Raw genomic sequence first — 15164 nt, 5'->3', positions numbered from 1 at the left:
AAAAAATGCGTTACTAGTTGGGTTAATTCAAGACTGGTATGTCTTTGTAAAGGTTTAAATTAATTCCAGTTTGGTTCAACATAGATTTACAAATGTAAACGAACACTTTAGAGTAAAATAATGTCACGTATTAAACCAAAGTGTTATCTAAAAACTTTTACATTAAAATCACGAAAAAAATCGATACAGTTACGTCAGTAGGCTATTATCATCGACAGCACTTCGCTCGAAGTGGATAAATTGTAACCACCAATACACCCCGTCTGGACGCAAAGCCCTATTCTCACCGCTTTGTCTAATCTTTAAAGTGCTACAACAACGCAAAATGACATCACTTTTCCAATAAGGTGCTCAACAGTTTTTGTGTGACCTGTATTATTTGCATTCGTCATATAGAAACAAAATCTCTTAACGGATCATAAACTTATCCAAATAGATATAAAATCGTTGCTGATATTTGAGAAATGTATCTTAATTTAATCAGTGAAATAAATGTGTTTAATTGGGCTATAATACTTGTTTTTTTTTTATTTCTCTTGTAATTAATTTTAATTTGCTTTTGTATTAATATTAAAAAGGTGTTGTTTTTTCTTAATAATATGACGTAATCTTTATACGCCCCTATCAAGAGTTCTTAAAGTCAATCGAACCCCTCTTAAAAGCACTGATCTCTAATTAAGTACAAACGGGAGTGCCCCGATTTAAAGTTTTAATTTTAGGCTCAACAAAGTGCCAGAATAAGGTCAAGTGAACCAAAATTATTTTTAAACAAAATCCTGGATGGGTTTTTATTGCATATCTTGTCAGGGGTATTACGTTACTAATCCAATAAGTAAGTCCCCAAAAATAATACATCTTCTGTTACGTCAATGCTATTTTCATTCTGACGTCACTATATATTCTTGTACAAATATTGTGCTTAACCTGAGTCGTTGGGCAAAGAAAAGTTCAAGTTGTGGAGACGCTCGAATTAAGTTCGGTAATTGAATGATGTCAACGAAGTTCAAATTGTTTATTTTAAATAATTGTTGATTTAATGTGGTTGTTAAACTAATATTTTTGCGTCTTACGGTCATTTGTACATGCCAAAAAACAAGTCCAAAATAGCCAATGTTTATAACACAAAAATTAAGATTAATACCTATATGGTTATAACCTTGCCTGAAAAATTATTTTATTGTGGTTAAAAAAATAATTTTTTCAAAAACGATTTTTTCGCAATACTTTAAAAGTTTTTTAGAGATGCGTAATCAACAATATTGGACACGGGAAAATGTTACAAAGATTTCTGCACCATTAACTCTCCTAGCCGAAAACGTGTCGTCAAATTTGTCATGAAAATAAGTTTCTTTGTCTCACTTCCACCAAACACAATCAGTCCCGTTTAATGTGGCCACATTAGTAAGTTAAGTGGATCGGGAAGCGGTGTCAACACTTCGACATTTTTCAAGAAAAAAAATCGCTTACCAACAAACCGTTCATTTAAATTTTAAGGACATTTTTTAAACTTATATGTTATCTTGAATTTGTATTTTATAAATTTTACAAATGAATTTACGTAATATTAAATATATTATCAAAATATAAAGGCAATTTTATAGCAAAATTAGATACATATCTTACCTTTTTAAAAAAAATAATAAATATATGGGGTCCTATAATAATTTATTCATGATGTCAATATTTAAAAATAAATCATGGATTTCTATTGATATAGTAAAAAAAACAAGATAATAAGATTATTTAAATAAATAACAAAACTGCATTACTGACTATATAGGATCCTAGTTTAGGAGGACGCGGGTCAGTTAATATTTATATCTGGCAATCGGGCATTTAACAATATAAACATGTAAAAAATGTCAGAAACAATAAAATAGTGTCAAGAATAGAGTTCTAAAATTTGCCTTTTAATTCCTAAAATTAGAATGATTTTAAACACAAAAAACTAAATTTCATGAGTTAAACAAAACACTTGGGCATTTGGTTGGCAACCTATTTTATTTAAAAAAGGTTGCTATATTTTAATAAAATTATATTTTTTGTAAAACTTTATGCTCTCTGTCTGTTATTTGCGACAAAGTTAGTCACGGCGCCGAATAAATGATTCATAAGACCCAAACTTTAAATTTTATTTATTTTTTTACTTCCACCATAGATTTAAATGAAAAAAAATTATTTAGCAAAGACTAAATAATTTTTTTTTAAACAACCTATTTTGAAAACTTGCTCTTATGAACTTTAACCTATTTTTTTTTGTTCTAATTTATTTTTTAAATTTTAACAACGATAATTATTATTTATTGTTTAAACGTGTAATTAATTATTTGCAACGCTAGCACCTAGTAAAAGGCAACAGTAATTACCTCATAAAAAAGACAAAACAAAAAATGACAAGTTACTTATTTATATCTGCGACTGATAAATAACGCTTTCAGTTGTTTAAAAGTATACTTGAATGATGTTTCTAAAAAGTTATTTTATTTTATTGGGTAAGTTCAAATGTGTAGCTCGTTAACTTAATAAGTTTATTTTACTTTACATTATAAATCTGCAAATATTGTAAAATATATAATAAAAGTATTAATTTATTTTACACAGTTTGCGTAGAAGTCTCAGTTTGTCAGATATACGAAGGCTTTTATGAAGGAGAATATGAAGTAGACGGCTGTGGAAGTTGCTATGGAGAAGCAAAATGTGCTGGGCCAGAAGAGCTTCGTTCTATCTTGTACAACACTGACCCCTCGTGTTGGGAATGCGTTAAAGAATATTGTGATTTACAAGGTAGTGTTTTGAGCAACAAATGTATCTTATTTTATTTTTTTACACTACTTTTACATGCTTATTTTTTAGATAATGCCATTTTCTTTTGTTTAATATTGGTTTTTGTTGTTGTATTTTTATAGAAATTGATGAAAATGACGTTGACTCTACCTCAGATTGTCTATCAAGAGCCTGGATTTACTCTTGTACAATTTGCGGTTCTATTTCGCATTTTAACACAAAGAGAATGCAATCTTGCTTTGAATGTCGCAACGAAAATTGCGATAACATTCAAACTTTTTCTTTTATAAATAACGTCACGCCCGAAATAGCACAAAACACTATAGAAGAAGAAAAAGAGGAAATAAGATCAACTTTTACTAGTGAAAAAAAATGTACTACTTCTGAGGAAGAAAAAAATAGCTGTGCAAACTGTTACACGGACAATCAATGTGCCGAAGCCGACGAAGTTCGTTCTATTTTGATTGGGATAGGCGACAATTGCTGGCAGTGTGCTAACGAAAGATGCAGTGGATTAGGTTGATAAACATAGGCCCATTGTGTTACTCATTATGCACATGACAATCTTTTACAGTTAAATGTAATAAATGTTATTTTTTCTACAGATTCAACAGACGAAGAAGCGTTATCAAATTGTTGGACCCGCGCTTGGATTCGCGCTTGTTCTAGCTGCTTGCCAATCAGATTTGACAAAATGTTACGCATCCAAAGTTGCTTGGACTGTTTAAGGTCTTGCGACACTTGCATTACAGCGAAAGTTGACATTGAAACGGCTAATTTTCCAACCAAAATTGAGGTGGAAAGAAGTAGTGAAACAGTCACTAAAGTTCCCGTTGTTGATTCCACAGCGTCAAATTTTAAAGGCACAGAAAATGAACAAAATTACCAAGGTATTACCAAACCAACTACAGAGGTTATAACGTTTTTATGCAATTGTACAACGTTAAATCTTAGCAAAGAATAACAACATAAGACACTTAATGATACCTACTAACGAATCTTTCTTAATACTCTATATTCAGATTGTGAAAACACTTGTGTATCCACAAACAAATGTGGGACCCAAGATGACTTGTTGCAGCTGCTTAATTCTGACCATAGGAGATGCCGAAAATGCATTAAAAACCAATGCGGATGTAAGTTTTAAGCCAATCACTTTATAGATAATTTAAACAACTGATATTGAGCTTGTTGTTTTATTACGTATTTTCCAATGTTATGCAGTTTTTTAACGCCATTTTTTTACATTAAGCAACACTTTATAGTGAACAAATGTTAGCTCCTTCAATCACGTGTTTTTTTAACGCGAGACAACAATCATGTAAAGTCAAATGCGAAAAGTCGACAACAACAGCAAATGAACTTGAAGCCTGGGAAAATTGCGAAATATGCCTTGCTGATTGCGGCTATGTAGCTGACAGTTCACAAAGTAATAAAAAAATAGTTTACTAGTATATCACAATTCTTACTTAAAAGGACCTTTTAAACTATTTCTTGCTAAAATCTGATAATAATAAGACATTTTCCGTATTTAAATGACAGTTTTACATATTTACGAACTTAGTTTAACTTTTGTTTGTTTACAGCTTTACTAGTAAGGGCTCAAAACTTGACTGGCTCCACGGAAACCACAACTTACTCTAGCCCAGTAACCTATTTCATACAAGGTAAAATTATTATTAAAAAAAAAAAAACTTGCTTTAATTTATAATAGTTCAATCAATTTTATTTTTTGTATGACCAATTGTGTAGATATCCAGGCCATTAAACCAATACATACCCTTTGTACAAAGTACCACCTACATTATTGTCACAAAAAAGTAACTTAATTTATTCATAATATTCTATTTTAGAATCAAGATTCCAAGGAAGTGCGGATTCACCCTAATTAATATGTACCTGTAAAGCTTACACTATGTCGCATATACAGTTATATCATTTTAATTAATTTTGACTTGACATTTATATATATTGAGTATTAAAGATATGTGTTTTAGTTGTAAATACAATTTTTCTTTTCTAATTTAACTTTTGTATGTTTTTGTATTTACAAAATATTGATTGCAGGAATGGTAAAATAGTATTATTACTGTATACCTGTGGGTATTAGGAATAACCCTCATCCTAAAAATCAGTAATATAATTAGTTTTTACAAAATAATATAGCTATTGTGAAGTTGAGTTAAAAAAACAATAAGAGGATTTATTTTAATTTTATAACACTCACAATAGTGTGAAAAATATTAAATGGTGTAAAATGAAATTACAACAAATGTTTATGAAAATACAAAAAAAAAATTCTAAGATTGTTTTCATTGCGAAGTCTTTGACATTCGCTGTCTTATAAACTGATCGACATCTAAAAATCGCTCGGCACAATTTGAAATACAAGTTTCTTGCCGACCCAAACTGTTACCAACTTTATCGACGCATTTGTCCCAACATTCTGCTGACAATTTGTTTACAAGAACCTTGAGTTGCATCTAAATATAAAAAAAATTTAACTTGTATTTGCAAATTTTAAGTTAGCTAATTTAATACACAAAAAAAACTTTTACAAATTATAAATGAATATAATCAAAATTACTGCAAATCGGTTACTAGTTACACTTACACCTAGGTAATTTTATATGACTTTTCTTAATCTTTTTTTAGTTGTAAACTATATTTTATATAAATCAATAAGCAACTTATGCATTAATTTAATATTAATTTGAAATTTTAATAGAAGCAAAAATCTTTACCTGATAACCAAAGTTTTAGATAAGAAATATTAAAATTTGACATATAATGCAAGCTTTAAAGCACATAATATGCTATGTTTAGATGACTTATATAAAAATATTTAAATTAATTTAAAATACATAGCACATAGTAACGTACTAATTTATAAATTTACTGACAAAACAACAGACAGATTAATATTCTAATATTTAACTTACTTGTGCTTCCATTTTTTTCTGTTCTTCCATTAACATTCTTGCCAACTCTGGATTATTTTTCAATTGGTTTGCAACATCTTCGAAAACACTTGGGTCCATGTCCATATTTATTAAATATATTTTTAACAATATTTAAAAAAGGTATTTAAGATTATGAACGGAACGTCCAATTTTAATTCAAATACGTGGGAAGTATCTACAAGAAAAACACGTTATTATTAATTAATTTGTAAAACCTAGTATTTATTTTTTTAACAGAATATACTCACTTTTTAAGTTGTCAAGCAGTCTACAAATCTCGTCAGTTTTTGCTTTGAAACTTTTATAAAATAGAGGTCAAACGGGGAATCCCCCACACGTGCGTCGAGAGTTTCCAAAATTATATTAAAATTTTTAAATACTAATTTATTTTTTAAAATTATTGATAAAAGCAAAATAAATTACTTAAACTTAAAAATATACGCGAAAAATATTTCAAAAAACTCAAAAATATCTAGAGTTGAACATACAATGCAAGCCAGTTCTAATAAATATATTTCTAAAAAACAAAAAAATGAAAAAAGTTCATTCGAATGTATTTAACATTACGACAAACCAAATGTAATTAGATTTAATGAAAGAGTTTATTAAAATAATGTTTCCAAAGAAACAATATCCCAGGTCGAATCGCGATTAATGTGTGTATACTTATTTCAATATTTGTTTAAATGTGTATTTCAACAAGGTTTAATTATTAATAGATATTATATTTACTTTATATATTGAATCAAAATTGTGAAATCGATTAGTAAGAAAGACCATATTATTACTTTATTGTGTCTTAATAAAAGTTGTAGCTAAAGAAAGCCTGTAAAAGACCCCTTTATATCAAAAAACTGAGCCTACAGTTATTTAAAAAACGTAGTCATGGAAACGGCAAATTTAGTTACATTGATTGGCAGTTCAATATCTCTCTTGTTTGCGTTGTCAACTTTAGTTTACTTTGCTATTTACTGGTATGTTTTTTTCAGTTTATATTATATCTTGGCATAGATTTTAAACATATGACAATATAAATATTAAAAACTTGGACAATCTTATCTATTTAAAGCTTAAAGAATTATAGAAATCTGACTTTAAGACTTTAAGTCGACTAATAAATATAGCAAGTATGACAGCATTAACTTGTATTTTAAAGGAACCTTAACAGAACTCGAGTCGTTTTCCGTAGAGCGTTTTTTCTACTTAATCTTTCTGCTGCTTTGGTGGTTTTAAATGCTATTCTTATATCGAGTGTTTCCGATGGAGTTATTGCAAATCCAAATGGCTGTCTAGCGGTTGCTGCCATTGTTCATTTTTCGATAACCAGTGTTTCAATGTGGCTGATGGCTGACATTTTTAATCTATGTTTTATGACATTTCAGGTAGCCAATAACAGTTTATAAGTTTTATTTGTAATCTAACAACACAGTCTAGACTTTAATATTAAAACAAATTTCTAATATGCAGGCGACTAGTTATCACACAAACATGACAAACGAAAGACTATTTTTGCCAGCAATGTTTCGTAGCTGGGCTGTTCCAGGTATATTTGTAGGAATTCTAGCCGCAGTTAACAAAAACTATTATCTGCCAAACGATCAAAGGTATTTAAAAACGCTTGCCTTAAAATACTGTAATAACGTAATTTATATAAATAACCATTTGATTAGCCATAGCAATATTTAATGTTATAACTCTTAAAAGCAAATTCTATGTTTATATTAAAAATATGTAAGTAGAAATGTTGCTTTAGAGTTTAGAAGAAATATTTTAAAATTTAATTAATAAAACTTGAACTTTGCAGATGTTGGCTTCAAAATGTTAATATGTTGATCTTTACCATTCCAAGCAGTATAATAATAGGCATTGATGCACTTCTATACATCGGCCTTACTTATATGATATTTTTTAATAAAAGATCAGACCAGGTAGATGAAAAATAATAATAAAGCATTTTAAAAAAAATTTCTAACTTTATTCTTATAGAGCAACATTTAAAAATGTAAAATATCGCAAGTTTAATATAAAGTAGGTAAAACATTAAATTTAGCTTAATTCATTTTACAAGGTTGACAAGATATTGAAAAAGCAGCAAAAGCGACAACTGTTTGAATCGTTTTTGCTCTACTTAAGTCTGTTTGGAATGTGGTTATTTGGCTTCAACATTATCGATACTTTAACAAATCAAAATCTTGCGATTGCCTTTGCTTGTCTGTTCGCTGTTTTTATCATAACGTTTGGTAGGACAAATGTTATTATACTTTACAACTAGTTTCTAAAATGTGTTTTATACAGAATAATTGCTAAAAAACGTTAAATACTGTAAGTGAACTTAAACTATATAATTTATTTTACAGGTCTTACAGTTCTGGTTTTAAGTATTATTGGCGACAAATCAAAAATTAACGTGAAACGTGACGAGATTGGTTTAAATCAACGAGATAATATTAATCAATAAAAAATGGCGTCAAATATTTTTTTTTTTAATTTTATGGCATCTTTAATTTTATACTTTTTTATTAGATTATTTTTAATAAAAATTTTCTTTTAATAATTCAATATAAAAAGAATAAAGTTGTTAACTTACATGACCTTTTGCTTGCTTTTCCTTTGCTTTTAAATTATTGTAAATTGATAAAAAATAAAAAAGCTTAATTTGTTTTATAGTCGAAAAACTTTAAATCTTTTTTTTAATCCTTTTTAATAATAAAAGAAGATAAAATTTTCTATAACTTAATGTTACTCTTATAAAAAAAAACAGAAAAAAAATTTAACACAAAATTCAACATAAAGTTTTTATTTATTCTTTACAATATTTCACAAATTTTATTTTAAAATAAGCATTGTAATGTCACGTTATAAAGAATATCACTGATGTTGATTCAAGTGTCTTTCTAATCTGATAAAAAACAAACATAAGGTTTATAAAAGTTCAAATATAAAAAAATGTTATATCTTTAAAGGCGTAAAAAATAATACAAACATAGATTAAAAAGCTATTAGAACATAGATTTATTACTTACTGAGTAAAATACAAGTGTATTGGACTTCAACATATTTGCGAACTCTTCTACATGGGTCACCAAAAACACTGTTACTTGGGTTAATGTTGCAGCTGAATTCCAAGTTGCATTGGTCCCGTATAAGGTCAAAGGCACCGCAGGCACCACAATTTGTATTTGCGTTGTTACCGCATCTGTATAAAACAAATTTCATTTTTAAAACAAGAAAACAGTTACATTTGAATATGTTATTCAAAACAGGCCAAATGCAAAGCACCAAAGGAACCAAGGCATAAAGTACTTAGTTTAATCACAAGATACTAATACCCATTTAAATTACAAATACTAATACCGATTTATAACAATTTAAGTTAAAAGCATAACTAAGGGTTTAAACGTCAAAGCTATAGATGAACATTAAAAATTAAAAAAGAAAAAATAAGTTTATATTTACGTTGTTGCGCTGGTTCGTCCGTACACTGCACTTTGAACCACGATACGGGTTTGGTCCGGGCAAGCAAGAACACCAGGCTCGTTCTCACAAAAGATACTTGTTAATGTGGGCCCCTCTGTAATAAATATTATATCTTAAACAAGGTTCCATACAAAATGGATCAACACATATATTAATTTACTTACGGGCCGAAGCAGTGAGCACCATGCCACAAAACATAACAAAACACAACATAACTGTAGTTTGAGACATTGTAAGAAAGATTAAGGTTGTTTTTTGATATTCAATTAACTTAATTAATGCTGCAAAATTTTGAAAAATAGCATAATATTTTTTTTTAAATTTTAGTTACATCTTTTAATTATAACTTCGCGTTTTTTAACACATATTTGTAAAATAAATTTCTTAAAAAATGGCGACTTTATAGAACAGATAATTTTTTGAAAATATTCAAATAAAAATTTTCTGTTGAATTTACAACCTAAGTTCACCCTTTTATAAGATTCCGTCGGCTCAGCATCTCGTGATTGGCTGCCCTAAGCGATCACGTCATATGACCGAACCAATCAAATTCGCCGCAATTAAAAATTAGCCGGCACGCGTAAAATCCCAAATCCCGACTCTGCAACGATTTAATCTTTACTCGGAAATAAACATAGTCATCTGTCAACAGTTCGCGGAATTTGGGACATCTAATCGTGACATTACAAGCCCTAATATTGAACTTTTAGGCAGAAATTTATTTAGTTATTTTAAACGCAAGTGCTGGAGAATAGGCACCCTATGCAGGTGTACTGCTTTTATATATAAAAAACTTGATCTAGTTATGGTAATATAAGTAATTAAAATGTAATTAGAATTTTCGTTTGTTTAACAAAGTTTAATTTTTCAGAAAATAAATAATAATAAAAAAAATTTTAAACATAGAAATAAATAATGGGTAAAACAACTTAGAGTAACGCCGTAATATGATTAAAGTTTAATAATAATTTACATATTCGAGTAAAAATATAAAATTTATCTATCCTTTAACATATAACCATTAATTAAAAGCAAAATATCCTTTTTGCCTTGTTATGCCTTAAGTAGATTGCGTCAGTGCACATGTAGATATATAAAATCACGCCATCAATTAAAGTAGCCGCAGGCGGTCATATGGGTTTTTACCTGGCGTAAATATATATATACTTAACTTCACAGAATAAACTTTAGCAAAAACAATGATTCTTAAAATCGTGCCACTGTTTGACATTTTTTGGAATTTACAAAAATAGATGCCACGAAATCCAAGTGTCATATCTAAGCATCACGTGTGCTGACGCAACAAAGGTAAGGAACCAATCAGAGTGCAAGAGCATGTGTATAAAAGACAGATACTTTTGTAAGTCGGTAGCATATTTAAATATATATGTTCGCAAAGAAGCACCTGACCAAACTATTTGGTACTAACCAAACCAATCGGCTAGGCTAACTATATCTGTGTTAGAATTATTAAATTTAAATCTAACACAATATAATATTTATTTTAATTAAAAATATTATATTTTTTTTTAGAAAATATTAAAAATAATTAAATTCTACTTCTAAAGTATTTAACTATTAATTAAAATGAACGTAAACGTTATTGCAGTTAGTTTGTGCGTTGTTTTATTGTGCTTGGCGACGGGATTTCATGCACGTAAGTTTATTAGTTTTAACTTTTGTAAAAAATAGAAATATATCTTATTGTTATTATAAGAGACTCGCAATAACGCAATTTTTTTATTATAAATTCCCTTTTATATAATATATAAATTAAAAAATTAATGAATTATGTTTTTGTTACAGAACCAGGAATTAGTTTTACAGCTGACATATGCGAGCGCGAGACCAGAACCATTTCGTGCCCGGAAGGAACCAGGATTTTCGCTGGATTCGGATTCTACGGACGAAACACATCTACAATGTAATATACCTTTTTATATAAACTTAAATTAAAAAAAAATAACTTAAATTAATTATTAAGAGTGCCTTTTTTAGCCCTTATGATAGCATATTTATATCCCTTTATGTTTTTAGCTGCCCAAATGGCGCGCAGCCAAATGTTGCTGCTTGTAGGGCGTGTGGCTCACAAGAGATTATCAATGACTTGTGCAATTTTGAAACATCTTGCACACTGTCTGCTAGCAACAGTGTATTTGGCGACCCTTGCATTGGTACAGGCAAATATATTCACTTTGAGTATACCTGCTTTGCTCTCAGTAAGTTGACTTGATTTTTTTGTCGTAAATTTAATTATTTTTTTGATTTTTTTTTTAATTTTAAAATAAATTTTTGTAAGAATAGCCTACTTATTTTTTACATATTTGGTCAATTAATAATACTGAAATTAATAAAATCTTTTATAGACTAAATGGAAAGTCTGAAACGAAAAAAATCATCTTAACATTTCCAACAATATTTAAATAAAACGCTTGTAGTAAAGTGTTAAGATTAAAATTTATTGTTTCGAAATAAAATTTGATTTAATTTGGAAAAAAATTGTTTGTTATTTTATTATATATTAGGAAGTATAATCAACAGTAGAGTGCATATTTTAAATTTAATTCTTCCATTTTTTTAGTACAATCTTTCATGTTAAAGCGCTCCTAACTATTCTGTATATATAATTCTAAAAAAACTCTACTATGGCATTAAAACCTTTCAAATTATCTCTCTTAGTTATCAAACCTTCTTATCATGCTTTAGGCCGTGTAAAGCATTTCGCACATAAAAGTTAGCTTGTTGTACATTTAAAGTCTTTGTTTACTAAAAAGGTTTTCAAACTAATCAGACAATACTGCAGCAGGGCAAATACTTGCGACAGCATTGGGGCTTAGCGTGGTAGACTATTTTAAATATATCAGGTGCAGCATGGTCATAACATCAGATTACAAGCTAAAGAGCTATAGGTTAAAACTGCACCAGTACAACATTATTTTACTTTGAGACCGGCATTTAGAAATAGCTTAAAAACACGTCACAACAACACATCCTTTTCCAATATGATAAACAAAAATTCAGGGGCATTTACTAACTTTTATACGTTAACTGAACTTTGGTACAAATATTTTTAAATTACCAAAACTTTCAGTGTAATAACATACCAATTAATAATGCCGATTCAGTAGATAAAATAAGATTAATTAAATAAAAGGTTTTCTAACCTTTTGTACATAGCTTTTACTAACACCGTTTTGCAAGTAATTTCACATACAACGCAAATTTATGAAACGTAACAACACCTATAAGACGTTGTTATTTTTATTTTGAATAATATTTCCCCTCGACAATACAAATTCTGTACAAAAAAAAGTTTTGACGTAAAATTCATCAAACTGCGATGAGGTAACCTTTTAACTTCTGCAAGAGCCCGGAGTTACATCGACATTATCGACTGCTATGTCCCCCATCCAATCCACGCCCCTTGTGACTCTAAACGATAACTGCAAAACAAAACGTGACGTTAGATCGTATTACGCTGGCGATAATAGGGTAACTGTTACCGCGAATTGAGATAAGATCAAAATTGTTCTCTCACGAAATTGAAAAATTAAAGTTTAGATTTACATTTTAATATTCAGGGTAGCCTAAATTATAGACAACTGGACAAGAGTAATATCAAATTTTTTTTGAATATTTATTTTACTTTTGAATATTTATAGGCTATTTATGAAATATCAAAACATTTAACAAATATTTACAATTATTTATCACATATTCGACTTACAGTTACAGGAAAGCCAGTGTCAAACTGTATACTACGTCGAACCCAATCTCCGTTTTGTTGAAGGCCACTTAACACCATTGCTATGTTGTCGTTAGCACGAACTTGGAATTCGTGACCTCGCATGTTAACGCGCATAGAATGAGCAAACCGAAGACAGAAACAGCCCTGTATCTGACCACTAGTTTCTATCACACCGACGTTGTTCGGCTGGGCTGGATTGCTAGCCTCAAAGTAAGCGTAGTTGTCACCTAGAATATATTAATTTTAACTTTTATTTTACTAGTTAAATACTACTTAGTAATCAGTAACATCTTATACTTGTAACTGCAGACTTATACAGAATAACAAATGTTTAGTATTTTTATGCAAAAAGACCTTCTATAGTTTATATGACAATAATACTTACCAGCATAAGAGTTGGTGGGCCCAGTACCGTAAGATCTTGTATTACCACTGTTAACCAACCATGGTCGATCGCCAACGTTTACCCAACCACCAAGATTGCCATTCTCAAAACCTGTAGCATAGCCTGCACGAAAAACGTGACATTATTAAGAAATATTTAAAAATTGCAATTAAAGTCAGGAAACTAAACAGAAAGAAAATGTTTTACAAGTCATTTTGGTTTAATAAAACAACAGTAATACATACAAAACATATTTAAAAGTTCTTTACAATTGAATAGTCTAACACGGACTTCAGTTTTTAAATGCAAAACTGTATGTATAACAAACAGTAAGATTATGAATACCTTTTCAAATTGTACCGAATTGTACCAAAGTTTTATAACACTCAACAGTAACTTAAGAAAAGTAAATTCAATTGAAATGCTTACCAGGATTTACGATAACAGGTGCTGGAAATATACAACTTCCAGTAGCAGTGGGTAGAGAAACAGGTGGGTTAGTTGGTGGGGGAGGAGGCATAGTGGTTGTTCTTGGCGGGGGTGGAGCTAGGGTGAACGTAAAAGGGGGTGGGGGCGCCTGGGTAGTTGTAGTAGGAGGGGGTGGAGGAGCAAGAGTTGTTGTGATTGGAGGCGGAGGGGGAGCTTCGGGGGCGCATCGAATCTGGGTGGTGAGTCCAGTTTGGTATTGGGAGAATGTCCGAACCACTGTGGCTCTACAAAAAAATAATAAAAAATTAACTTTAAATGTAAAAAAAGAAGAAAAAAACAGGCTTTTGTATCTGGTAATCTACCTGACATTGTACACTGTCCCAGGGGTACAGGATGGCGGTGCCTGCCACGCATATGTCGTACCAGTTGGTTTATCCTGTCTGGTCCTGTGCGTTAAAGCGCTCCCCGCCCGACGAAAACAGGAAACTGGTTGGTATAGGGGTGAGGGTGGACTCCAAACACCGGTAGCTTCGTTGCTACCCATCTCTCTTACCTGAAGAAAGATCCCGCGAAAAGCATTCGGGCCTTCGATCATGACTGTAAAAATCCATTTTTGACAAGTTTTTTAAACAAGTTCAAAATAAAAAATAATTTAAGGTAAAAAATGTTTAGAAAACAGTTAAATAGTTACCTTGTACAACTTCATTTGGTTCAAATGTCTGCACAGTCGTTGAGAGACTATATCCAAGCTGGTTGCTATTTAGGCCCATCGACCCGTGGCCTAATGGTCTCATAGTTGCACATGCTGGCAAGGGTGCTCCGCCAGGAAAAGCGTTTACGGTAAGCATTAAAGCGAAAGCAAACAGAAGCACAAAACTTAAACAAGTCATTTTTAATCACACTTTTAAGCTAAATTTACACAAATAATTTATTTTTATTAAAATTAGAAATTCGTTGAAAATTTAACACAACTCTACTATTTTGATTTTACTAAGACTGACTTATAATTTTGCGATGTTTTGAAACCACGCCTTGTTATAAGGGTCTCTGGACTAAGTCTTACTATAATCTGGCTCACCAATCTCAAGACGATTACATGATATACTCGCCCGCGGGATAAAATCGCGAAAAAAAAACATTTTGTCGAAAACTTAAAAAAATAAACGATTTGAAAAAAATAATATTGATGTAAGCTATCTTATGATTGCTGCAAAACAGCAAAAAGTAAAACTATATAACGTTATAGCTGCAAATTATTTTTTCTTTTTTTTTATACAAATTATCTTGAAAAAACGTACAGTTAATTATTTATTGAATTTTTGAGAAAATCATATAATTTTTTTTAAGTAAACAACTCCATTCAAAATTGATAGAGGGT

General features: G+C 30.0%; 4 protein-coding genes across 4 annotated transcripts; 1 reads left to right on the top strand and 3 right to left on the bottom strand.

Annotated features, from left to right (window-relative positions):
* Positions 1-4966: 4966 nt before the first annotated feature.
* On the bottom strand, positions 4967-6038 carry LOC145752888 (putative mitochondrial import inner membrane translocase subunit Tim8 A-B). The gene is made up of 3 exons (XM_082569253.1): positions 5996-6038; positions 5727-5922; positions 4967-5267 (listed from the first exon to the last, which is right to left on the bottom strand). The coding sequence occupies exons 2-3, from the start codon at positions 5829-5831 to the stop codon at positions 5097-5099; spliced, it is 276 nt and encodes a 91-aa protein (XP_082425379.1). The 5' UTR covers positions 5832-5922; positions 5996-6038; the 3' UTR covers positions 4967-5096.
* Positions 6039-8541: 2503 nt separating this feature from the next.
* LOC145753628 (L-rhamnose-binding lectin ELEL-1-like) lies at positions 8542-9501 on the bottom strand. The gene is made up of 4 exons (XM_082570037.1): positions 9389-9501; positions 9204-9318; positions 8771-8943; positions 8542-8646 (listed from the first exon to the last, which is right to left on the bottom strand). The coding sequence occupies exons 1-4, from the start codon at positions 9453-9455 to the stop codon at positions 8642-8644; spliced, it is 360 nt and encodes a 119-aa protein (XP_082426163.1). The 5' UTR covers positions 9456-9501; the 3' UTR covers positions 8542-8641.
* A 1255-nt stretch (positions 9502-10756) lies between these two features.
* On the top strand, positions 10757-11723 carry LOC145753949 (D-galactoside-specific lectin-like). The gene is made up of 4 exons (XM_082570499.1): positions 10757-10881; positions 11031-11148; positions 11262-11443; positions 11591-11723. Exons 1-4 carry the CDS (start codon positions 10812-10814, stop codon positions 11593-11595), a joined length of 375 nt encoding a protein of 124 aa, XP_082426625.1. The 5' UTR covers positions 10757-10811; the 3' UTR covers positions 11596-11723.
* A 789-nt stretch (positions 11724-12512) lies between these two features.
* LOC145753389 (uncharacterized) lies at positions 12513-14676 on the bottom strand. The gene is made up of 6 exons (XM_082569801.1): positions 14478-14676; positions 14149-14383; positions 13787-14070; positions 13358-13480; positions 12952-13199; positions 12513-12667 (listed from the first exon to the last, which is right to left on the bottom strand). The coding sequence occupies exons 1-6, from the start codon at positions 14674-14676 to the stop codon at positions 12578-12580; spliced, it is 1179 nt and encodes a 392-aa protein (XP_082425927.1). The 3' UTR covers positions 12513-12577.
* Between the last annotated feature and the right edge of the window lie 488 nt (positions 14677-15164).

This window comes from Corella eumyota, chromosome 5 (assembly GCF_963082875.1).
Source record: "Corella eumyota chromosome 5, kaCorEumy4.1, whole genome shotgun sequence".
NCBI lineage: Eukaryota > Metazoa > Chordata > Ascidiacea > Phlebobranchia > Corellidae > Corella > Corella eumyota.
Note: the sequence above shows the minus strand (reverse complement) of the source record. Positions and strands in the feature narration are given on the sequence as shown.

Bases quoted from the DNA above. Each gene is read 5' to 3' on its own strand.
- LOC145752888 (XM_082569253.1), bottom strand. From the start codon at position 5,831: ATGGACATGGACCCAAGTGTTTTCGAAGATGTTGCAAACCAATTGAAA. The intron at 5,268-5,726 runs GTAAGTTAAATA...TTTTATATTTAG, and splicing joins AGAAAAAAATGGAAGCACAA to ATGCAACTCAAGGTTCTTGT.
- LOC145753628 (XM_082570037.1), bottom strand. From the start codon at position 9,455: ATGTCTCAAACTACAGTTATGTTGTGTTTTGTTATGTTTTGTGGCATG. The intron at 9,319-9,388 runs GTAAGTAAATTA...TATTTATTACAG, and splicing joins GGTGCTCACTGCTTCGGCCC to AGGGGCCCACATTAACAAGT. The intron at 8,944-9,203 runs GTAAATATAAAC...TGTTTTATACAG, and splicing joins GGACGAACCAGCGCAACAAC to ATGCGGTAACAACGCAAATA.
- LOC145753949 (XM_082570499.1), top strand. From the start codon at position 10,812: ATGAACGTAAACGTTATTGCAGTTAGTTTGTGCGTTGTTTTATTGTGC. The intron at 10,882-11,030 runs GTAAGTTTATTA...TTTTTGTTACAG, and splicing joins GGCGACGGGATTTCATGCAC to AACCAGGAATTAGTTTTACA. The intron at 11,149-11,261 runs GTAATATACCTT...TTATGTTTTTAG, and splicing joins GGACGAAACACATCTACAAT to CTGCCCAAATGGCGCGCAGC.
- LOC145753389 (XM_082569801.1), bottom strand. From the start codon at position 14,676: ATGACTTGTTTAAGTTTTGTGCTTCTGTTTGCTTTCGCTTTAATGCTT. The intron at 14,384-14,477 runs GTAACTATTTAA...GGATTTTTACAG, and splicing joins ACCAAATGAAGTTGTACAAG to TCATGATCGAAGGCCCGAAT. The intron at 13,481-13,786 runs GTAAGCATTTCA...TTTTTCGTGCAG, and splicing joins ACCTGTTATCGTAAATCCTG to GCTATGCTACAGGTTTTGAG.